The sequence below is a fragment of the Asterias amurensis genome, chromosome 5 (assembly GCF_032118995.1).
Source record: "Asterias amurensis chromosome 5, ASM3211899v1".
Lineage (NCBI taxonomy): Eukaryota > Metazoa > Echinodermata > Asteroidea > Forcipulatida > Asteriidae > Asterias > Asterias amurensis.
Genome location: NC_092652.1, coordinates 6,571,177 through 6,595,791, shown reverse-complemented (window position 1 = coordinate 6,595,791; position 24,615 = coordinate 6,571,177). Strand labels below are relative to the sequence as shown.

At 37.4% G+C, this 24,615-nt stretch overlaps 1 protein-coding gene across 4 annotated transcripts; it reads left to right on the top strand.

Annotated features, from left to right (window-relative positions):
- Positions 1-222: 222 nt before the first annotated feature.
- Positions 223-24,556, top strand: LOC139937531 (uncharacterized). Of its 4 annotated transcripts, XM_071932722.1 has the most exons (20): positions 223-438; positions 3,723-3,908; positions 4,941-5,015; positions 5,969-6,080; positions 6,882-6,996; positions 7,846-7,980; positions 8,505-8,700; positions 9,216-9,289; positions 10,428-10,485; positions 11,033-11,131; positions 11,670-11,695; positions 12,176-12,304; positions 12,755-12,866; positions 13,550-13,579; positions 15,062-15,265; positions 16,024-16,202; positions 16,947-17,069; positions 18,308-18,415; positions 18,985-19,104; positions 20,974-24,556. In XM_071932722.1, the coding sequence occupies exons 1-20, from the start codon at positions 393-395 to the stop codon at positions 21,010-21,012; spliced, it is 2,166 nt and encodes a 721-aa protein (XP_071788823.1). In that variant the 5' UTR covers positions 223-392; the 3' UTR covers positions 21,013-24,556. The 4 variants fall into 4 exon arrangements, with proteins under 4 accessions (XP_071788823.1, XP_071788825.1, XP_071788824.1 ...); XM_071932724.1 differs by lacking the exon at positions 4,941-5,015; XM_071932723.1 differs by lacking the exon at positions 13,550-13,579.
- Positions 24,557-24,615: the final 59 nt, after the last annotated feature.

Sequence of the window (24,615 nt, the reverse complement as noted above, 5' to 3'; positions counted from 1 at the left end):
ATCAAACAGTACTTCCTAGTTAAATTCGTTGTCATGGTTCATGTTTTTGCAATTTTTTTCACAATATTTTTGACAACACAGTTCCCCACTCTCCCCTTTTTATTGCTTTTACTTTCCTAGTGCGAGAGGGTCGAGCGCTCATCATCTAACCGAGTGAATATAAAGCAAATAATTCGCCACCTGCAAACTTGCCTAGCAACGTGTGCTATGCTACGGCGGCCGCGGCGCACACATGCATTGCCCACACAACACACTGCTTGCTCTGCACGCGAGTCTTGTGTGCTGCATGCAGTAAAGTTGACAATAAATAAATAATACACAACACAATGGATTAGCTAACTGGCCGAACAACCAGAAAGTAGCCAAGTAGCGACGAAGACTATTTCATCGAGATGGCAGAAGTAAAACCTGCCGGGCCTTTGAGTTTAGGACACGACAGTAAGTATTCATTTTTTTATAAGTAGGAACTGGGAAGGTAGACATTCATTGTTCAGCTCAAAAAATTACTGTGTTAAATATGTTCTCAATGACAATGATCATGATGTTTTGTTGGTTTCTCCATGGCTATTTCTACCTCGATGGTTTCTGACTTTCTCTATTGTTAGTGACTTCATCATGTAGTACATGTATGTACATATGTAGATATAGTTTCTTCAAGAAATTCTTGTCTCTTTTCAAAATTGCATGACCATGACAAATTGACATTTCTTGAATGAGTTGAGACAGAGACAGATAGAGGACGTGTCACACAGTGTTTGTTTGTCCAGTTTGTCTTGTTAGTTGAACTTACTTGAACTTAAAACTTACTTGACTCCACCGCCATAACACAACTGGGGAGGAGACGGTGGTTCTGGTTACTGGGACAGACAGCTTAGATAAGCTAGAGCCCCCCCCCCCCCCGACGTTCTTTAGGAATTTATCCACATGTTGTTTATGTTATAAAGTGATCTCTTTCTCTCCTTTAGGAAGTATTTAGCTTATCACACCAACAAGCAAGGGGCATAACCTTGAATTTTTGTAGCTGTAAGGTTTCGCCCATTATTGTCAAAAGCTGTGCTGTCGCACACTGTGCTATTTGTGCTATAACTGGGGCATTCAGCAGAGTTCTGTCATCCATCCAACCCTGGTGTAAAAGACGGCGTAACCTGACAATTACTATTAGTGAAAATTGAAAAATTGTTAAAATGCTCCAGCGACATGGCCGAAGACCCTTGCCGGAGCGCAATTGTTGTAATAACACCCGGACAATGTACTTGATCCTCCTGGCAATCATTATTCATAACTGGTATTTATTACATCCAGAGAAACCTTTATTTATAAATATATACTGCAGTTTTTCTGCCTGGCCAGGCTGATTGCTTACTTTATGCCCCCTTTTTCTACCAGTCATTTCCTGTATGCTCCTTTTTTTAAGGTAGTTTTATTCTCTTCTAATCACTTCATTTAAATGGCTAACACTAATAGTATTATTTTATAAGTAATATAATAAAAAGTATTTTAAAATATTAAAAGTAATAGGGGCAGCGCCTTTACAAAAGATCAAAGTGCTAAACAGAATTAGCAAGAAACAAAGTACAATGACGGGTGTTTTGAGAGCAAAAATAAAACGTTTCCTGAAAATGATAAATAGGCCCTATAGGAAGAATTCCTGATATTGAAGGGGATAGATAGAGTGCTCGCTCTTCTGGAAAGTGTTACTTCTAGCCAACACATCCAATGCCTCACATTCACACAAACAAAGTCTTTTATACCCGAAGCTTCTTCGATCAAGCGATCTTAGAAATCAACTTCCGAGGCACAATGTCTGGGTGTGTATTTGCCCATTGGCTGCAAAAGGAGTTATAAGTAAGTGCTGTGTATACAAAGCACACTTTAAAGCTGAAAGGCTAAATAAATATCTCAAAGTACAAAGTAGCAGTAGCACAGAGTTTGATAATGCAAACAAACTTTAAAGCTGGATCCATGCTGTCTAAGTTAGAGGCGTAGATCTTTTGTAGAGCTTTTGTTAGCTGTACTAAATGATTTTTTAAACGGTATTGCAAAGCTTTGAAGTTGGCTAGGGAAACATTCATTGATAAGAAAGCGCTGTTTAATCATTTATTTTTATGTTGGCAGAACTACCTGATGTAACCTAACACTGTTGCATCTTACATTTATGAAGACTTCTAAACTGCAAACATCATTATAGTATCGATATCTTCGACCCATACGACTACTATTTGATAAAATAAGAACTGTTAGATTTTACAATGTAAGCAATTCACTCTTTACTGTAGGATTCAAGGCCCGGTCACACAGGCCAGATAACGAAAACAATAAAAATGCACCCCCCTCGATTGGTTGAATTGCTCCAGGCAGAAAACGCCAATGCTTAGTCAACCAATCGAGGGCGTGCATTTTTATTTCTTGTTTTTCGTTCTTGTTATCAGGGCCTGTGTGACCGGGCCTGAAGTGTAGAAATATTCTTCTTGTGGACTTGGGGAAAGGTTGAGATAAAAACACTGCTGACATCCCCCGGGCCCAACAAGTAGTATACATTTATTCTGAAAGTTTCACAAGTGAATCTTATTATCTTTATGCATAAGTTTGCATTTATAGGTTGAAGAAAAAGCACAAATCTGTGACCAAACTTTATCTTGATCTGCACCCATGATATAGTTAGCAATGTGTTGAGTGGCGTGTCTGTATCTGTGCCACTGCAGATAACGAGTAAATTTGTGTCCCACACAAAAATAACCTTATTGTTATGTATTGATTAGATACACTACATGCGTCTTCTGAAAGACTTTTACAGAAGCCTTATAAGAGTCAATCTATACTTTAGCTATTCACTGAGTGATAATTCAAAAGAGATTTAAATACATGTACATGTAGTTTGGCATTGTACACATTGTAACACTGTGAATCTTTATAATACATTTTTGTATTGGAAGTTTTTGCAAAGATTTTATGTTTTTGTGTGCACACTTTTTGGCCAGTGGCATCACACTGTCTAATCCTACTTGGTGTAATAGGTCTTGCAGTAGTGTGTTTTTCTCTTATGCCATAACTTTTAAGATGAATTTACATTTGTAAAACAGAGGAACAGAATAAGTATGGTCCCTTTAAAGTTGAGATTTAGCTACTGTACAATGTATGCATACACGCCCTGTGGTAATCGGTCTGATGGTTACTGAAGCTCTTGAAAGGCAGGGGTCGAAATTAAGTGTATTTCCATGGTAGTCAGCAGGGCTAGTGACCAATAATTTTTAGTAGCCCTGATTAGATTTTGGTAGCCCAAAAGCCACGTTATGTCATGGTCACGGCTCAAACTTTACAATACACCAATAACATAGTTCGTTATTGTTTGTGATGATGATTTTTGCATTATTATTCAACTAGCCCGTCGGGCTATCAAACTGGAAAAATCAGTAGCCCGGATGTAAATCTGGTAGTCCGGGGCTAGCGGGCTAGTGGCAATTTCGACCCCTGAAAGGGCATGGGCACCAGGGCATTTTCCCCTTTGCTAATTAGTTGCATCTATAGGCTCTTTGAGGAAATTGAAAAGTTCTGTTGTAGCATTTCAAGGAGCACCAAGGCAATGACCAGGGACCTGGAGGCAATTGCCTAAGTTATATCCTCCCTGAAGCATTAGGCCTGGACACTGGATAGCCTTGAAAGAAAGCCCTACGGACTATAACTACCCTAAAAACAAAATGTAAAATTTTCATTTTCACTTTCAGTAACTCCAACAGACCGTGCACAGCTTGGACTAATGGAAGGAACTAAACCACCTGTGGATGGGCACCACCGCTTCCAGGGCTTTCCCGGGGGCAACTTTTCCTCAGCGCGGCAACCGATCACAGGATTCGTAGATTACAACAATCAACTGTTCAAGGACTACAAGAAGGGACAGCACTTTGTTAAAGGTAAAGTTTTTCAAAATGTTCAATCGTCCCTTTCTATCTGTATTATTAAGTGTTTTTAAATATTTTTTAAAACTATTGAATTTCTTTATAATTTGTGAATTTTTATAGATCTGTTGATGAAAAAAATTTTGTCATAATGTGACATCATTGTGAGCTTTTTGTACAAATTTAGTTAATTTTCTCTTTGTTTGTTTATTTGAATTTTAGCACAAATTTAATACACCTTTTCTTAAAAATGTAGAGTGCATTTTGTGGTATAAACTTTGTTATTTTTCACCATGTTTTTCTAAATCATGTCACTGATATTAACTCATAAAGTGTGTTTTCTTTCAAAGATTTAACTCTGTTTGATTATTTTTGTTGTTGCTTTTCTATTTAATCACCTTGAACAAATTGTCGTGCAGGCCTGATTTTATAATTATGCAAACTTCACAAAAACAGCAAGAACTAGCCCCAGTAAATTTTACAATGTACTACATGTACTACATCACTCACATTTGATGTGTTTTGCAGGACAATCCTATCGTCATGATCGTGCATACTTTCTGGCAATTTTGTAAAAACATTTTGGCATACAACCAGACCACCATAATGAGAGTTTTTAGGTTGTTTCATGGGTTTGGTAATAAGTGTCTCACCTATAGACCATGTAACCTTTGTTTACAAAAGGAGACAACCCCTGGTCGTACCTGGGCAAATCCTGACAGGGGAGACACTACACCGATCATTATGGAGAATGTGACATTTGGTGTCTCAATTTCCTTATGATCTCAAAATTTATAAAGGTAATGGCTGAACAAGTTTTGAGACGCGTACCCCCCTCTCTTCCTATCAAAAGTTGATAAAACCGGACCATGCAATCTCCATGAAATAAGATTTATTTATTTTTTCCTTTGAGGTGTGTACAAATCATGCCAGCAGAAAATTTGAGGCTCTGTGACTCTTTCATAAACATTGTAATGTTACACTGTCTATTGCCAATGTTGTGTTTATTTTTGTGACTGACTAACTGTTTCATCCACTGTATATTAGGATTACCACCAGGGCTACGTGCTGAAATACCTACACATGCAACAATGTTAACCAGAGAAGCGTTTACCAATGATCGTACGTTATTTGATGTTTTGTTCTCCTTGCCCTCGGCTTTGATTCAGTTATGCTCACTTTACTCAACCACGAGTAAAGCAGAAAAAGTTCTCATTTTGCCAAGCCTAAAAAGACTTTTTTTTTTTTTATGCTGGCACTATCTTTTGCACGGTTCATTGTTGTGTGACTCTAAGAACAATATCTAAAATAGTAAGATTCATTTACGAGAAGTCTGACTATTTTCCCTAGAGTAAAAGATGGTTGTGCTGCAATGGTTTAGAGTAGAAAACCAGGGTTTGATTTCAAAAAAGAGTAAAACAGTGTATCAGTTCGCTGCTAAGCAAAGTGTGATGTCATGACATACAAATGAACGTGGTGTTACTGACAACTCAGCTTAAGATGAATCTTAGTGCTTTGGGAAATGAAGCCAAGAATTTCCACCCCTACATGTCAAACCATAAAAGGGTAAAGCAAAACAAAGAATCAAAACTACAGTGAATCTAACTGCTATCCTTGTTATTGCAATACCTGAAAACCTGTAGCTCAGCTGCTCCTTGTTCTTTTGAGCAAAAATATGTTTTTATAATATTTGGAATCGTATAGAATCATTGTTCACCTCAACCACATGTAACTCACAATCATAATTCATTTCATCATACACGTGTTTCAAATGAGAGTGACTAACATCAATCAAAGTGTTTCAATTTTCGTATGGCCTGGATTTTGCCCTTTGGTTGGATTAAGGATTTGTTAATAGAGTAAGGAAGGATTTTAAATCACCTACTGTAGTGATCAAAGGTTCAAATGGCTCTCTCTTCTCAAAGACAAATTCCAGGCCAGTACACTTGATTGTCACACAGAAAACACCTTTCCATAAATTTGTAGTAAAGTTTAAATGTTTATTTTAATCAAATTATCCGAGTTTCTCTTGGGGAAATGTTATTTTGATGAGTTTATTGCTTGATGGTTACCAGGGCAACCAGTAGAGAAGGCAATCAATGGGATCCAGTATGGCTCAGATGGTATGCCGCTCAGCCGATCGGCGCCAACACCAAGAAAGACGGTCTTTCTACTTGAGGACAGAACGTAAGTCCCAAATGTTTATTTCTCTATTGAAAAATTACACATGTGATCACATTGTTTTTCCTATGCCCTGTTTCATCTGTGCCTTTTCCACATCGGTACAAAATGTTCAATTTGTAGATTGAAATGTTTGCTTACAGTGTGCATTCGTACTCCATGTTACTATACATGTAGGCACTCTTTGCTGAAACAGCCAGTGCAGAAATTGTCCTGTAAGCGGAGAATTGTGATTGTAAGCGCAGAGTTCAGCGATATACTGTAACATCATGAACTTGGGCTTACCTAGGCCAAATTTCACAAAGCTGTTTGTGAAATTTGGCATAGATAAAAGCAGCAAATACTGCTTAGCAGATTTGTTTGCTAAGCAAAAGTTATTGGGGCACTAGTTGAATCAATGTAAAATCTCATGGAATTTTGGCTGGTAACCCATTTCTGTTAAGCAAGTTTTTTGTGTGCTAAGCAAGTTTTAATGCTTACAGGCTTTATGAAATTGGGCCCTGGCATGAATAAAACACTACTGTATGAGACCTTATTTTTACTGAAAGTTTTTGCTCTGTCGTCATTTCTAAACATTTCAAATTCTTCAGAAATGCGAGATGACCAGTGCCCAATTTCATAGAGCTGTTTAAGTAGAAAAGTTTGCTTAACAAGTTCATGCTTAGCAGAAATGAGCAGGATATTAGTCGTAAATTGTATATGTTGCATGGTATTTTGGCTGGTAACCTTAATCTAGTAAGCATAATGTTACTGTGCTTAGCTACCCTTTGTGTTGCTAATTCAATCTAATGTTTGTCATCTACTCAGGTCTGCTGAGGAGAAGAAGAGAACGCAGCAAAGGTTTGATGCTGATTTAGACATCCACCAATTCAAAGAACACAAGACTAAAACTACAATGACTATACAAGATGAGAAGAGAAAGGTGTGTAGGAAAGCAATAGACCCTAAATATCGCCCAATGTTGGGCGATATAGCTGTCATTTGTGCATAACAAATGTGCGCCAGACCTTAGTGCCCTGTAGTGTTTTTGGTTATAAGCAGACCCCTTGCACATGACGTCACATTCACAAAAGGTGCCCTCACGGAGGCCAAAGGATGCCGACCATTGGACGATAGCTGTTCTTTGTGCGTACACATGTGCGCTAGACCTCGGTGTTCCTGTAGTGTTTTGGGTTATAAGCAATATAACCCTGGCATAGGCCTCACATTCCCAAAAGGCGCCCTCACTGAGGCCAAAGGAGGCAAATCATTCGCCAATAGCTGTTCTTTGTGCGTAAAAACGTGCGTGTGACCTCAGTGTCCATGTTGTGTTTTGGGTTAGAAGCAATTACCCCTGGCATAGGCCTCACATTCCTAAAAGGAGGCAAAACACTTAACAATAGCTGTTCTTTGTGCGTAAAATATGTGCCTGTGACCTCAGTGTCCCTGTAGCGTTTCGCGTTACATGTATGAAAGGGGTCTATAAAACAGACACTTCAAAAATACTAGCAGATACATTCATGGGCAGCACACCACAGCCCAAGTTCATAAAGCTATTTGCACACACTGCTTGAAGCACAGACAAAAAAGATTGCTCTGCACAGAAATTTTGTTTTGCTGTTAATCTGTATTTTGCCAAGTTTGATAGTTTTGAAAAAATGGAATTCATTCAAACACAATTTTCTTAACGGATTTGACAATCGGTGCAAAGTCAATTTACAAACTGTTTTCATTTCATGTTGTTATGAAGTCTTTGGGACTAACAATTTGTGATTGTTTTTTGTTTATCTAGGATTTACAGATGCTGAAAGACTACAAACCATGGGGAAGGCCTGGGGGTGGTGCACCAGCCAACACCAACGTCCAAAGTGTCCGCAGGACCAAAAACATGGATGACTCTATTCTGGGAAACCAAGGGGAACTTCTGGTAGGTCCATAATGAAAGATGTTGATCATTTGAAAGTGGTTTCACAGGGTTCTGTTCATGCATAATCTAATGTAATTGGGCATACATGGCCTATATGCCGATTTGCTTGACTATACGTGGAGGGTTCTGCCTTTTTTCCCCTTTTTTTCACGCAAAAAACATCAGAGAAAACCATATAGAATGCTCCAGATTGCACAAAGAAGAAAACATTCCTAATAAGACCTAGTTTTTATTCAGCGTGTTTCCGCCAAATTTGCAAAACTTAGTCCAGAATGCCCAACAGTTTTGTGTAGATGATCTTCCCGTTAAGGGAACTCGGTAAACCCCAGCTGGCAACAGCCAATCTCTCTCTCTCATACAAACATTAGTTAAACAAGAAATTGTAATCAGCTACATGTAGACCATAACACTTATATCTAGTCATTGTGAAATCAGCCGTTAGCAAGGGGGATTAAAACCCATAACCTTGCATGGTACATGTAATGTCAGTGACGAGTAATTTTGTTTCCTATTGGTTCCAACAGCTGCAGTTTCCTGCCTTTGGTAAGGAAGGCCACGGCGCTCCGATGCGTACAGACTCCGGTTCACTCAAGACCAGCATGCGTGCAAACCATGATATCAGATTCCAAGCTGGTGGGAAGAACATGCCCCTGAATGTCCACAACAAAATCAGATACACTCAGCCCAAGCAGAAGGGCGTGGAGTACATTAACGACTTAGGTAAGTAGTTTTTGTTCACCTTAAAACCTTTCTGGTGATCCCCTAGCTGCCACTAATTCCCAGGTTGTATCATAAATTTGGGTGTGATCCCTGTCTACGTGGCAGTAAACGGTTGTGTTGCTTTTCACTAGCATCCCCATTGGTTCAAATCCTGCTCTAGTCAATGTTTCTTTGTTCAACCCAAAATCTTTCAAACCTTTCTCTCAGACTTTGACTGCACCAGCAGCTTTTGGTATCTCATCTAAGACCTTAAATGAACAAGCAGAGCTTGCTTGAAATTAACCCTGGGCCATGTTGTGGATCATAAGACAAACTTCAGCAGTAAACTTGTGGGAACAACCATGTCGAAAACTCTTTTGGGAGTACCAAAACACTACTAGTAAAATCACTAACATGTGGTATAATGATTTTTATCTAATGCTTGAAAGAGGCGAGTTGTACAATAGTTTGATGTGCATTCTGGTTATGAATGATGAAGAAATACTTAAAGAGTTTCTGTTGCACTGTTTCTGCAGGGAATCTAGCTCTCGAACAAAGAACCAGGAAAGAGATCGAAAAGAAGAAAGACTTTGAAGAAGAGAAAAAGACGGTAAGGAACGAACAGAATTGTGCAGCTTTATTTCATCAAGAAGCAAAAATTATGTACGATTTTTCAGTGTATGATTTGAAGAGGTGACACTTGCTTGGTTTGATTACAATATACCACAGGCGTCGCAGGTTTTAGTTCTGCAAAAAAATGTCTGTACATGTAGATTTTCATTCCTCACAAGCTCAAAAGCACTGATTGTACACATTGCTTAGCTACGCTGAAGAGCGAGGGCAGACAATCACATTTATCACATTTGTTTGACAGAATGTTTTTCCAGCATTAAGTGTTCCAGACAATGACAGACAGTAACATGTTTTATACAAACATCTATTAAGCAAATATTTATTCACATAGAACTAAACGATGCTGGTGTTTGCTGTCTCCAGCTGCACACGTATGTATGGGGCAAAGTCAAATACTTCCTTTGTTATGTGAGATTCTTTACATTTCTTTGTACCTACAAAAATGTTTACATAAAAACATTTGTACAAAAATGTTTACATAAAAACATTTGCGTGTTTGAATCCCCCAATCAGAACAAATAAAACAGTAATATCTTTGTGTGATTATTTATAAAATTTTATTTAATGCAAGATGATGTGTTACCACCATGTTATGGCTAAATGCAAAAAGTAGTTTTTTGGTGGTCTGAGGTTTTGCCTCTTGCAGAGTCTTACTCAAAAAGTCTGTCCCGAGAAAGACTCTTCTACTGCCATAATGTAAGGCCATTAACTATTTTGTGCATTTATCTCCTCTTTTTGTAACCTTGTTTTTAAGCTAGTGGGCTACCTGTAGTTTAACCACAACTTGTATTTAAAATGTTAGTTTTGTTAGTCTAGTTATCTTTTGTACCACTTTGGTGAACTGTTGTTTCTGATATTGGCAGAATAGATAATCACAAAAAAATGTTTACTACTTACAAACAAATTTCAACCTCTGTGATTTTTTGAAGGACGTCCTAATTACTTGTCATCATTGCTTTGTGATAAACGTATTTATCCAATCAATGTTATCTGATACACCTCTGACTGTTTTATAACTAAGGTCTCGCTACTGTTGACCGTCCGTTGATAATGATAACTAATCTTATTTGTTCAGAATGAAATAACCATTAACTCACTGATCTTTGATTCCACAGTGGGAGTACGACCCGTACGGGAAGTCAGGTGGTGGAGCTCCGATAAAGACTAATTCAGGTAGTTCAAGGATAAAGTGTTGTGGAATAGTTTTCTTTATGACAACCCTAAAGTAAAAATTACTATTCACACGAACTGTGTTTGCTCTGATTTATACAAGAATTTTCTTTAAAAATGATTAATTCTACATAAAGACACTGGATACTATTGGTAATTGTTGAAGACCAGTCTTTGCACATATATGCATAAAATAAATTTGAGCTCAATTGGTCGTTGAAATTTCAAGATAATAATGAAAGAAGAAACACCCTTGTCACACACGAAGTTTTGTGCTTTCAGATGCTTGATTTCGAGGCCTCATAATCTTATTCTGAGGTCTTAAAATCAAATTCGTGGAAAATTACTTCTTTCTCGAAAACTACGTTTCTTAGAGAGAGATGTTTGCTCACAACGTTTTATACTATCAACAGCTCCCCATTACTCGTTACCAAGTTAGGTTTTATGCCAATACTTGTTTTGAGTAATTACCAATAGTGTCCACTGCCTTTAAAAAATTAAGTGAAATGATGACACAGACTGAGTTAAGTGAGTGGTTTTTTGTGTTCAGGCAAGAACATAGTTGCACGCCAGCGAACGCTAGTCAAGAACAGCTATGAACTACGGGAAGTCGAGCAGAAACAAGATAGAAAACGGAGACTCAGTGAAGGTACTTATATATGTTCGTTCTTATTATAGGAACATTACAGAATTGGTTTTGCTTGCAAAAATGTTGCTGGCAGTGATAGCATTTTATGTAATCCACCATATATATAAACTGACAAACCTGTAGAAGTTTGAGATCGATCGGCCATCTGGGTCACGAGAGAATTGTGAAAAACCGATCACAAATTTTGCATTGCATCGATGCCAAAACAAAAATGAATAAAACGCTCCCTGAGCGATAAACTCCAAACGCGAAATTAGACTATTTGTTTCTCATCAAATATGACATTTCAGACAGAAATATTTCAAGGGATGTTTTCTGCTATCATCATCATTAGACCGTATAAGTTTTCTGTAAATCTGTGATCTTCACGATTTTGTTTCTTACCAATTCTGTAACGTCCCTTTTTTCACCAAGACTGTTTGTTGACTTGTTTGTGTTAATAATCTACGTCTTCTCCTTACAGTGGTTAAACATCTAGAAAGCATTTGAAAAGCAAATTAAATTCGCTGATAACATTTTGTTTGTTTTTATCTTGCAGCATCCGGTCACGACAAACCATCAGCTGTAAGTTGTTTTAATTTACTCCCACACCTACTTACCTAACTCTAAGACTACAAGCTAGCTTGCAAGCCATGAGGAAACCTGTGTGGATGCTTGACATGTGAGCCAGAAACACTGGGGTTAACCTAGTACTCTTCCACAGAAAGAGTTCTCCCGGGCTCTCTTATGTGCACTACCAATCTTAGTATGGCTAAATGTCCCACCTGAAGGACAATCCATTTGCAGTAAAGTATCTTGCTAATTGACACAAGTGTCACGACCGGGACCCGAACCAACACTTTACTGATCACAAACACCAGAACTTGAGTTGGTGCTCTTAACTGCTTAGCAACGCCACGGCACACTCAACAATATCTAATATTACTAGTGTATGTGTGAACATGAACAATCCTAGTTTGTATACTCATTTCTGAACCATGCATAGTGTCAAAAGGGCAGGGAATAACAATTTAAATTTTTTGTTTTTCTCTCTTTGCTCTCCAGACCAACCCCGACTACAGTCCATGGGGTAAAGGTAGCGGGGCGCCCTCAAGAGACGATGAAGGCAACGTCAGGAGGTACAAATGGACTGATGGAGCCAATGTGACCGAGTTTGTAGATCCTAACATCACGGTAAGAAAGAGAGCCGAAGCTTCTTTTCAGCCAAGAGTAATTTTTGGTGTTTAACCTCGCCCACTCCCACTAGCCCCACCTACCGTATCTCTGTTGAGCAAGACTTAATAGAAGATTTGTTAGATGTTAAATTGACATCGGGCGATAAAGAGTTTTTTTGTTTGTTTACCCTTACACTGATGTGTTCTACGCACTGTAAACTCAGTACTTTCCTGAGTCCTGTTAACAAAAATCAACGGGCATACTACCCAGGAGGGATTTGAACCCATGACCTTAACCATTTAAGAGCAGTTACCACTAGTCCACCAAGATTGTCCAGAAGGTAAAGGCAGTTCGAATCCTACCAGTTAGCAGCTGGTACGTACTGCAACAATTTAGAAGATGTAACTTTGCATCAGGGATAAAGAATATTATTTGTAGATAAATGATGCAATTTGTTGTTGTTGACAGGGAGCTTCCCTGGAGACCAAACCCCTAGGAGGCGGGGGACACAAGGTAGATGCAAAGGGAGAGAAACAAACCAAGAATCAGCAGACCCTCGTTCACGACCCAAACTCTGGAGGTAAGGCAAAGCTCATTTACAAGTTTGTTATGAAATTTTGTTAGGTTTTAAATTGCTCATTTTTGTCAATGAAAGACCCACACCACTAATTAAAAAAGTCTGGTAAGAAAAGTTTTGCATAACATAAAGATAAATCCTGCATAACATGTTGTCACTATTTTTGTGGTATGTTGTGGGCAAGTGGACGAGCGCATTGGACCTAGCTCTGTCGTTTCTGACCAAGAAGATGTCAAGTCTTCTCAGTTACATATTTTTAATTTGTTAAATTTATTTCGATGGCTAAATTTTTCTTCCATCAATAGTACATAACTGTTTTAGCCACTAACTAAATAATTTAAAGAAACAGAATCGTGCTGACCAACTTGTGGTCCCAAGTTTGAATTCCTGTGAAAATTGGTGTTTCCTTAAATTGGTCTGTATCTGCTTAATATTTTTAACCTCTGTGAAGCGCCTCGGGACCCTTTGGGGTTAAGGGCGCTATACAAAAACCGTTTATTATTATTTATTTTAAAAGCTTGCACAGTCTCTACTGCAGACAACCACGCCAAGAGCAGCCAATGTCTACTTACAGACTTCATGGCCCCTGCCTGACTTGTCTTGACTTGACTTGAGTTGCATGACTGGCATTATTGAATGATTGATTGATTAATTGACCGGATTCAAACTGTTTTATTTGAATATAGGACCTTTGAGAGATTCGCATCGCCATGCAGGTATTTTTTACATCAATTTGTTTCGTCTGTGTGTTGTGTGACACCACATCATTGCTTTCATTGCACCACTCTTTAACCCTTTAGAGACCATTCATTTCTGCTTACTCATCACAATACTCCCAAATAAGGCTACTATTGTTGATTTTTGTACTCCATTTAATTTGTTTTCAGTAATTCTTTTTAACCTATTAACCTATTAACCCCTTGAGTCAACCTAACTTGTGGCTATACTGTCTGCTATATGCTCACCAGTTATGGAGTCAAATTGAACTTAAACTTGTAAACGCTGCACCGCCTAAAATGTTGTGTGACTCGATTTGTTAGCTTCTTAACAGTAGGGTTCTATCTTCTTACAACTTTTATCATTTGCAACCATCTATTTTGCAATTCATATAACCATGAATTTTTTTTTTAAACAGACTTTGTCTAATGTTACAGCTTCAAATTTTGCCATAGCTCATTAGCAATATACCTTACTGCAAATAAAATCTCAAAAAGTTTGTGGCGGGATATTTCGAAAGCCTCTCTCTCTTCTCATCTGCTTGCGCTTGCTCTCTTCTGTTTCACCAGTATACATGTTTATGTGTTTTGTGCCTTCGTGATAGACTCTGCTAGGGTCACTATTTTTGTTCACATTTATACCATAGATCCTTGTGGTTGCTGCACCCTGTAGAAACTCAACCTGAAAATCAGGCACGGATAGGCTGTTGGATGAGGCATATTCAATTCCTTCGTTCAACTCCCCTAATAGTAATAATAGTCTTGCATTTACACCTGGAATATTTTCTTTTTGTAGCTCCTTATTACCAAGAGTGGCCTTTAGTCTTATTTTTTGGGGCGAACTTGCATACAAAAAACACCCCATCAAAAAGTACATTGTCACCTGCGATATGTGAATGGTGTCCAGCTTGTGTCTGCTTTGCAGAAAGTTGTTTTAAAAGCACTAGATTCGGTCCCCGCACTTTAACAACTAATAAAGAAATAAAAGGGTACAACTAGTTATAAAGCGGCCATTTAAATCGGCAGGGTCGTGGCTGTGTCATCCACGGCCCTGCAAGGTTTAAACGGCCGTTTTATAACTCGTTTTTACCCTTTTATTCTCGTTCATGAATGACCTTTTGTCAAAAGGTGAAACCGTTTCACAATTCTAGACAATCTGCCACAAAATGTTTGTGAAATTGTTTTGTGCACGTCAGGTGGTGTGTATACGCGCGTGTACACACATACAATGCACTGTTACTAATAGCTATGAACTGCATTCTGCGTAAGTTAAGTTAGCGTACATAAGCTTGCGCGCCCAACACGCAAAGCCAGCCAATCTTTAACAGCTCAAGCTGATCATTATCAACCATTTAAACACCCCTTTGTGGCACGCTCTCCACCAATAGGAATAGTGAAACTGTCTAGGGTATTTATGAATGTAGAATCTTTGTGTTTTACAGTGATAACTTTTATTCTCGACACTTCCCCCAACCCCTCCAGAACCCCTTGCACGTGATCCATCCGGCCCTCCCAGGTCCGGGGAGTATGCCCCGTGGGGGCGACCAGGTAATGGTGCACCACTGCGGGACCAGCAAGGGAACATCAGGACGATGAACCCGGCCAGGGCTGAAAAAGATAAGATGGGTATTCTGCCGCCTCGGCAGGAAGAGCAGGTGGCCAAGAAAGAGTACCTCAATCAACTCAGTAAGTCAATCTTGTAAAATTGTTTCTTTAATCTTTTTGCTTCTCATAATTTCTTTTACAAACGGTCAATGTTTAGGGGAGTGAGGTTGAAAATATTTTCAGGAGTTGAATTATGGAATGTTTCATTGAACAAGATGAAGCTGAGTTGAGTGGATCATTCCATCTTTCAATGAATGCAAATATTCTCTCCACACGGATGCAAACCATTCAATATTTGTTTTATATAACATCCAAGTAAATCTTTGTCATTTGATTGGAATGCTTTTTAAAAATTAGGTATGTTTATTTTTAGTTGATTGATTGATTGATTGATTCGTACAGCCCCTCAGTGTTACCAAACTTTCTTGTTTACATAGTTTGTGTCTGCGACCTTTTGAATGTCCTCTTTTCCTACCTAGAATTTGAAGGGAGCATGGGCTCTGGCTGTGCTCCTAATTTTAAATATCTGTGCTAAATCTACTGTGACTGTACTGATGTGCTTTTATTACATGCATATTGTGTACTGCAACTGTATGTTCTGAGTTTTGTATCTGAGTCATCATCGTGTGGATTTTGTACTATTGGTGAATGCTCATCCTTTTTCAGTAGAGGATCATCCCTCCCCCCTCTCATACAACAAAACCCGATTACTTCATTGTATGGTGCTGTGTTAAAGGTTCCCTCAGCAAACTGTCAAAATAGGCTTAGCACGTATCGGAACTGCTGGCTGTAGTACTGAATCCTTCTTGTAACTGTTTTTGATTGATTCTTTAATACAGAGCGTGAGATTGAGGACCAGCATTATATCCGTGACAAGGAGACCAGAGAGATTCGGCAACCAGCTACTGAGGTAGCGACGTGGATCCGTACTAAGGAAGTAGGTTACCCAAAGAGAGATCCGGTCACTAGAGCAATACTACCTGTACATTACAAACAGACATCGGATGTTACTGCCCAGGTAAGAATTATGTGTGCTAAGTAAAGCTAAACCAAAAGTACTACCCAAGTTAGAACGATTAATGCTATGATTAAGGATGTCACTACCCAAGTTAGAGATGTTAAATAAAGATATTAAATCAGAAGTGCTACCCAAGTAAGAATTTTAATGCTATTTGTACAAAATTGGTTTTTGTAGGCTGTCTCTGACCAAGTAAGGATTCATTCGAAACAAAGTTATTACATTTGGAGCTGCCAATTCTTGATTCTGCAGAAAGTTTCCTTAAAATGAACCAACCTTTCTGCGACCTGATAAAGACATTTGCAGATCTCCCTAATTTTGGAAACTCTTCCCCTTGTATGTTGAATGTAATTCTAAATAAATGAGCCTCTTGTAAATGAATGGTAATGTTTTTTTGTTTTTTTTTAACCCTGGGGTTACGTGAGGTTTAAAAAATGACCTAAAAACAATTATTTTTTGGGGGGGAACCCTGGGGTATGTGAGATTCAAAAATGAACCACAAAATATTGAATGTAGGAACCCTGGTGTTATGTGGAGTTACAAAATGAACCTTAAAAAACACTTGTGTATTTTGGGGGCCCTTGGGCTCATGAGTTTTAAACTCCCTCTGTATAATTTTGCACTTGTTCCTTCTTCACAGCCTTTTTGCACTAAACCCAACAAACTGTTTTTAATGTGCGATTGCTTTCTGAGTAGAAAATTGTTTTGTGAACGATGACATAACTTTTGACATTGTTTTTGCAGAGAATGGATATTCGTCGACCAGGAAATCCAGTTGAATACCAGAGTGATTTAGAAAGACAAGCTCAGGAACGTCATCAATCCAACGTTGCCAAGAAACAAGAATCGAGAGACCTCTCTGCACATGTAAGTATTGTCTGTCATCAACAAGCTCTTAAGAATACAATCTATAAATCAATCCGTTTGTGCAAGAGCTGCATGCTGCACCGTCATTGCTGTGTTGCTGGCAGCAGGTTTTGTACTCAAAAACATGAGAAAACTTTTCCTGCTACTGTCTTCTGCCTTTATCTGTTTAAACAATATTTCGTACCCCTTAATATTGCCAAAGGCTGGCAAGAGTAGTGAGTGATGCTTATTTTATTTATTCTCTTGTGGTATGTAATTTTTGTAAAAACTTTTTAACCATTTTTCTGCCAAAGACTTTTGTATTTTTATCAGCTTTGTTTTTCTGTACGCAGTGTTTTGCGGCGATACCTTTACTTTAAAGAAAAAATTCTGCAAATGAATTTTGTCTCTTTATCTAGCTTTGTTTTTGTTCATAGCGCTTTGAGGCCGTTTTGCAGCAATACTGCGCTATATAAGTTTCTTTGTAAATTAATGTTATCATAAAGCAAAATGATGAAATGAAATTGTTTTTTTGTAGTGGTTTTGAAATTCTATTGTATGGTCTTTTCCTGATTGTCATTTATTTTTTCTATTACCTTATTGTTCGAATGTGTAATGTGTATCAATCGCCTTTCCAAAATAGCTCTGGTATCATCTTTTATAATATTCTATTCTAAATGTCACAACAGTCTGGATCGACCAAGTGGATTATTAATTCCCATTCCCACCACGTCGACCAGGTTTCTCTCATTTCCAGGTCGATTTAAATATCATTGTATTGTTTATACTTAATAGTTTTTCCTTTCTTCTGTAATGGTTCGTTCTATTTTGCCTTGCCTTATTGTATTGTCTTCCCACTTAGATATTCTTTATTTATTGAATTCTGTGATTGAGATTACAATGTCCTCTGGCTTTGTTTTACATGCCTTTTTTATACCGGATATAAACACGAGTAAATCTACTTTCCTGTGTAGATTTGTTTGTTGAGAACATGCCTGGCTATTTATAATAACTATTAATATTATTGTAAGTGAGTTATTTTTTTTAATTCTTGTATGTTGTTTTGATAATAATAAAAGGATAGCACTAGGCCTACAAAACTCCAAGTTGCATTAATTAGTTGAGCTAATGTAAATAAAAACTCGGGTTCAAATTTCAAATGTAAGATGTCAACATTCAGTATAACAGCAGTTCATGGAAAGGTGGCAATCACATGAGGAAACATTTTGCACTTATTTTGTTTTATTTTTTCTTGACAGCATCATGAGAGTTTTGGTCAGGTGTGGGGTCGTCCAGGCAACGGTGCCCCGTCCAGCCAGAATGACCACAAAAGACACATAATGGACACGGAGAACACAAGGGGACAGGTAAAGGTCAAATTGTTTTTAAGCGGATATTCGCTTTTTTTTTATTGATCCACCTGATTGATCAACCTGAACCTGAAGCTTAAATTTGCACCCAAAAACAATTTGCATTTCATTATAACATTATTTTAAACATCTGTAGCCCCTAGCAGTGTCCTGGGGTGGATTTCACAAGTAAACAACAGCCTTTAGCTTTTAATATCTCCAAGTCCTAACTCTTTGTGAAATCAACCCTTGCTGATTAAATCGGCTCAATTCTCATACTCTGTAATTTGGGCTTTTTTGCAATGCATTTGTGTTGATTACAACACACCCAACTTGACCGTAAAGTGACCTTTGAGAAAGTTGAGAAAGTTGTAAATTTTTGAAATTCAACTTCAGACTTGTCATTGTTTGTAGAAAGTTTATTTGCTCGTTCTGTAGTCACTTATTAGAGCTTAAAATGCATGGCTTGACACATCCAACTGCTGGGTTTCAACCGTTCAACTCTAAATCTTCCCTCCTTTATTTTGACTCTTCCTCTCACTGCTTCAAATCTTGCCCTCCTTTTCTAACATGCTGCAAATTAACAGGACCTCTCACTCCAGCCGAGGGTTCAACCACACGGATCAAATGCCGTTCAGAAACCCTGGGCCCGCACGACGGCCCTGGAAGGCCGCTTTAAACCACAGAGTCAACAGAACTTACCACGGGTAGGCTTCGCTAACATGTGTTCCTTAACCGTTTAGAGATTACTAATTTCTGTGTAAATACCACCATGCACCCAGACATTGCTAATCTTGTTGGTTTTTTGCACTGCTGTTTTCAAGAAAGATGTCAGGAAAATTCATAAAAAATAGGAGTGCAATGGTTTTGTTTTAGAGGTTTAGATTCTTTGTTTACATAGGAAGCATTGAAGAATATCAATTCTTTCCCATGCCTTTTCTTTGACCCTCTTATTTTAGCAGAAGTTGGTAAAATTTGTGGCCATTTGTGGACGCTCTGGGCATCTTGGCACAAGCCACTTGCAGCCGCTATGGTCTCTAAAAGGTTAAAGCCATTATACACTTTCGGTAAACAGTATTGTCCAAGTCCCACACTTCGTGTATCACAACTTATATATAAAACAACAAACCTGTGAAAATTTAGGCTCAATCGGTCATCGGAGTCGGGAGAAAATAACGGGAAAACCCACTCTTGTTTCCGCGCGTTTCGCCGTGTCATGACATGTGTTTAAAATAAATCCGTAATATATATTATTTTACCGATTTCTCAAAAAGTAAAGCATTTCATGGGATAATATTTCAAGAGAAGTCTTTCACCATTACCTTCTGTAAACCCTGTAAATTATTTGTAAATCTGTGAACTTTTTTTTTTTTTCTGTACCGAAAGGGTCCAATGGCTTTAATCTAGAAGTACATTGAGAGCTATTTTTAAGCAAACCATTAAATAATTAAATTTTACGAGTTAAAGTTTTCAGTTACCATCGCACTCTATTCGCTTGATTTGCACATGTAATTTGGCTGCAATACCCACTTGTAAAAAAGATTTGTGCATTTTTTCCTGTTGATTTTCTGCTTTCTTCCTGTCACAACACTACGCACTCTTCTATGACACTAACTCCTTAGAGCACTCCTCATCACTGTTTGCTATATCCAATGTCTTTCCTAGGCTGTACCTTCTTCAATAAAGATCTAAACACTGGGATCGATTTCAGAGCTGCTTAAGCGGGAGATATTGCTTGACATTAACTCGCTTAGCAAAATAAGCAATATACCAGCCAAACATGTACAATGGACATGGTATTGGCTAGTAAGCATAATTTTAATAGATGCAGTACCCGCTGCTAAAACATAGGATTCGAACTGCCTCTAGCTATCGGGCAACCTCGGTGGTCTAGTTGGTATGACACCGCTCTAGAATTGCAAAGGTCGTGGGTTCGAATCCCACCCGAGTAAAAATTCCTGTGAGTAATTCACAAGTACTGAGTATACAGTGCTACACACATCGGTGTATATGGGTAAAAACCAAAAATTAATAAGCATAATTTTGTTGTGCAAGCTTAAGCAGCTTTTTGAGAATGGGCCCTAGGGTGACACTGCTTTCAAAATTGTTTTACTTCTCTAACCCCTATGGACCTTTATCACAGTGCAGCCATCTTGAATTTCTCCCATTGATATCAATGTAACCTAACCGAGGCAGGAAGAACAAAATAGTCTGGTTCCTATTTGCAAAATTATTGTTAGCATTCATTATTGTGAGTTGATATGAGGAACATGACCAAGCGCAGGCAGCATGATAAAGGTCTATGGCCAGACCTGTAGTGCACTTTTTTCATACAGTATCTTAAGCTAAAAAGAACAACGTACTGCTAAGCAATCCCGAATGACAGTTACCGTTGTGTGACATATGGTATTTTGGCTGACAACGTATTTTGTTTTGATAAGCAGGATTTTGTTCTGCTTAGCTGCTTTTTTCTGTTTAAGCAGCTTTATGAAAATGGAACCAGGCCTAATACATTTATTGATACAACTGTTCTGCAGATTTTGTGACAATTTTCTTACATTTCTGTTCATCTGCAGCAAGAGTATGCAGTACGGGCTCCATGGGCGTCGATTTAGCAACTTCCCACCAATCAAAATACAGCCACTCAACAATTTGCATAATTCTCAGTATTACTTCCAGATAACCAATCAGCAAAGCCGTCCAGTCATTTGCTATTCTTAATGTTAACCGCTCAAACCAGTCGACCAGTCAGAATAGCTGTTTTAATTATAGTGTCGTTAACCGCCTTCTAGACAGCCAGTCAGAAACCACTCATTAATTTGCATATATTAAAATATATGCATATTTTAATATTGATTACTCCATTCATCATGAGATCCGTCCAGTAATTTATTCCACTAGAACAAATTTATTCATACAAGAGGGTGTATTTGAGTAAAGTGCAAGTTTATGTGTACATAAATTTTATACAAATATATAATATCATGCATTGATAGTGTTTTATTTGTTGTACAAACATTTTATTGAAATTTATGTTAACGTGGTGTTTGTGTATTTAAAAAATTTAATTGTATGGCTAATATTTTTCTCCAAAATGCCAGAGTAATCTGATATTTGTATATTTTGTAGTCGCATTTAAAAAAAAAGAATTCATGAAAATTACAGAAAGACAAATTTCTTGGATTTTCTATTGGCTTCCACGTCTTATCAAGTTTTATACTTCAGCAGTATTAAATTGTCTTATCAGGAGTTCAATTATATGAGAATAAGTTTGTAATTCAAGTAATTTTTAAACTCGGAAAAGTCCAATGGTTTAATCAATATTTTTGCAAGATTTTTGTACAAGATTTGTTTGTATATATAAAATAATGTGGTACCTCTGTGACGTATAATGTTTATACATGTACAAGCCACATGTATTTAATTATTATTGAGTCTTATGTTTACATGTGCTATGGTTTTGTTAAAAGATGCAATATGTAATGTATTTAACACGGTGTTGTGGAATGTTTATTAATTTATAATCTGGGAAGTTTCAGGTGAATTTAATAGGAACAAGTAACACTCTTCCAGTCAAAGCAAATCTAATAGCCAGTCAAAGCAAATCTAATGGCCATTAGCAAATCTAATAGCCAAATCTGGAAGTTTCAGAAAATCCTGTGATAATGTATTGGTTTAAGTTGTTTGGGCTCTTGTCATTGGGGTATACTTTTGGTTATAATGTATATTCTCAAGTTACTGGCCATCCAAAACTTACCTGGTAAGTAGCACTGCAGAGCTGTTGAAAGTATAACACATTGTGAGATACAGCTCCCTTGAATTTGTGTAGTTTTAGAGAATTAGGAATTTTCAACCAAAACAAGGCTTCAGGCATAAAGCTTTTCTCATCTGAAAGCAGGCTTTTCTGAAAGCACATCATTCTTTGCAGCAAGAGTGTTTTTTCATTAATCTTCTTGCAACTTTCAGATTTCTGAATCTAGATTGTGGAGTCTTGAATCCCTGTTGATTTGTTGTCCTGTAGGACCCTCCGGAAATTGAGCACTGACTACAGTGCTTATCACAATTATTCGACATGCAATTTTTTATTTTGCGTAATGCTTGTAGAAGATGGAGTTAATTTTAGACATGCATCACAAATTATAATTTTATTTTGCCACGTTTTTTTTGTATCTTGCCAGTCGCCAGTTATGTTCAGTGCATTGTTTTGTGTACAATGTTCGTTTAAAGATTCAAAGGTCATGCCATGTTGTTTTTTATTTTGTTAAGTTGCCAGTACCACAGTAGTTTTGTTCAAATTGTATTATTTTTATTTTGTTACAACGCAATGTTTTTACTGCAGTTTGATGTATAGTGTGTCTATTCTGTGTACTTGCCGAAATGTTATGTTGAAATATTTGCAGAAACGCCGCCCACAAAACCAGTCCAAGCCCGCCTGGTTTTAAGACCCATATATGTATTTTTTTGTAAATAGTTATAGATGTAGCAACCAGTACTTTTTGACGACATAAATTTTCTCCAGTTGTGCACAGCAGCCATTTAAAAGGGTACATGTTTCCTTAGGACTTAAACATTATTTATCCTGTGAGGAACATTCATAAACACTGTCTTTCGTCAGACAAGCCTTTTACTTCTGTGTCCCTGGTCGTTCCGGAGCTACCTTGAAAAATGACCAGTACTTGCATTTTGTAGTATTTTCTCCTTTTATTTATATGGAAGTAAGTGGGTGCTACAAATAAAATAATTTACTTTTCATTCAAAGTAGATACTTTTAGCATTTTAGTTAATACTCTCAAGTAAAAGCTTTTACTTCCTTTTGTTTATATGGATGGTAGTAAACACTTGAAATTGTAACGTAAAAAAAATACTAGTTTTTATTCATATAAATATATATACTAGAGAAGTATATTTTTTAAGGTGATGTGTAAATTGGTTTGGTAATATGAAAAGGGATAATACATGTTCTATGATTCTCTTAATTTTTAATTTTTTTGGCACCTCTTAATACCTTATTTTGCACCTGATTAGTTTTGTTTACATTTCAATACCCGCATAAAATTATGAACTTACTTTATTAAATTAATCAGGAATATGTTGAGTTCATTTAAATATTCACTTGAGTCACTTTGAGAAAGTTTGTATTCCCACCAGACCTTATAATCTTGATTTTCATCTCATTTATTCTGGTTGCGGAGTTAAAACTCTCCGAAAAACGAGCTACTGCACTAGAAAAGAACCCAAATGGAGAGCAGACACAGAAGGAATTTCAGTTTGAGATGTGGACAAAAAACCAAGAGAATTATCTCGGTGAAAACCCACACAGTCAAGTAGGGACTGAATCCCAAATCTACATAGTACCCAAGTTGTGGAACGAGACGACTCCCCAGAGGAAGTACACCACTACGCAAACCCAACCACCCATCTTGCAAGTGTGCCTGTCTTAATGCAACAACATTTTGAATACGTGCTTGGAGTCTATAACATTGGGAGATCTTGATAATGAGTAAAAAAATGTTCAGTCTAAGCGCGAGTTGAAATCAACACTATATTCAAAGTTTAAAAACGATGCTTGCGTACACTTTGATAAATAAATTTCACAATAGGTACACATTCATGAACATAGAGTTGTACTTTTTATTTGACAATTTATATGTTGTACATTATATCAAATTGAGACCTTGACAAACACTTTGTAGTTTCAGATGGAGAATTGAAGTCAGGTACATAAAATGTTCAAAAGAACTGGGAACAAATTTTTAAAACTTACTATAGTAGAATTTCATAAACTATGTGCTTGTTTTTTGTGCTTACTATAACAGAGATTGAATAATTTATTGGTCATACAGTGAGTAGGCAACATTACAACGGGACACTCGAAGTGTACTCAGAAACTAATACAAATTTTGAGAAACCTATTACAAACAAGTAAAACAGTACACAACAAAAGAATGCAATTCACAAAATCAAAGGAGAACATTAGGGTGTACATTTGTAGAATTTGTTCAAACACGAGTTTTACACTACCTTATAAATTCTTCAACATTTTTTTTGCCATGCAAAATATAACATATATCAACATCTGAAATCTTTGAAATGAGCAGCTTTTCAGCTATAAACTAGCTCTGATTGCTGTCTGCAGACGCAAAGCTAAAATCAAATGCTGCTAAAACAGACCTAAGATTTCTCAGATATTTCACTGACATAGTTTTTCTTCATTGACT

Bases quoted from the DNA above. Each gene is read 5' to 3' on its own strand.
- LOC139937531 (XM_071932722.1), top strand. From the start codon at position 393: ATGGCAGAAGTAAAACCTGCCGGGCCTTTGAGTTTAGGACACGACA. The intron at 11,132-11,669 runs GTACTTATATAT...TTTATCTTGCAG, and splicing joins AAAACGGAGACTCAGTGAAG to CATCCGGTCACGACAAACCA. The intron at 15,266-16,023 runs GTAAGTCAATCT...TCTTTAATACAG, and splicing joins AGAGTACCTCAATCAACTCA to AGCGTGAGATTGAGGACCAG.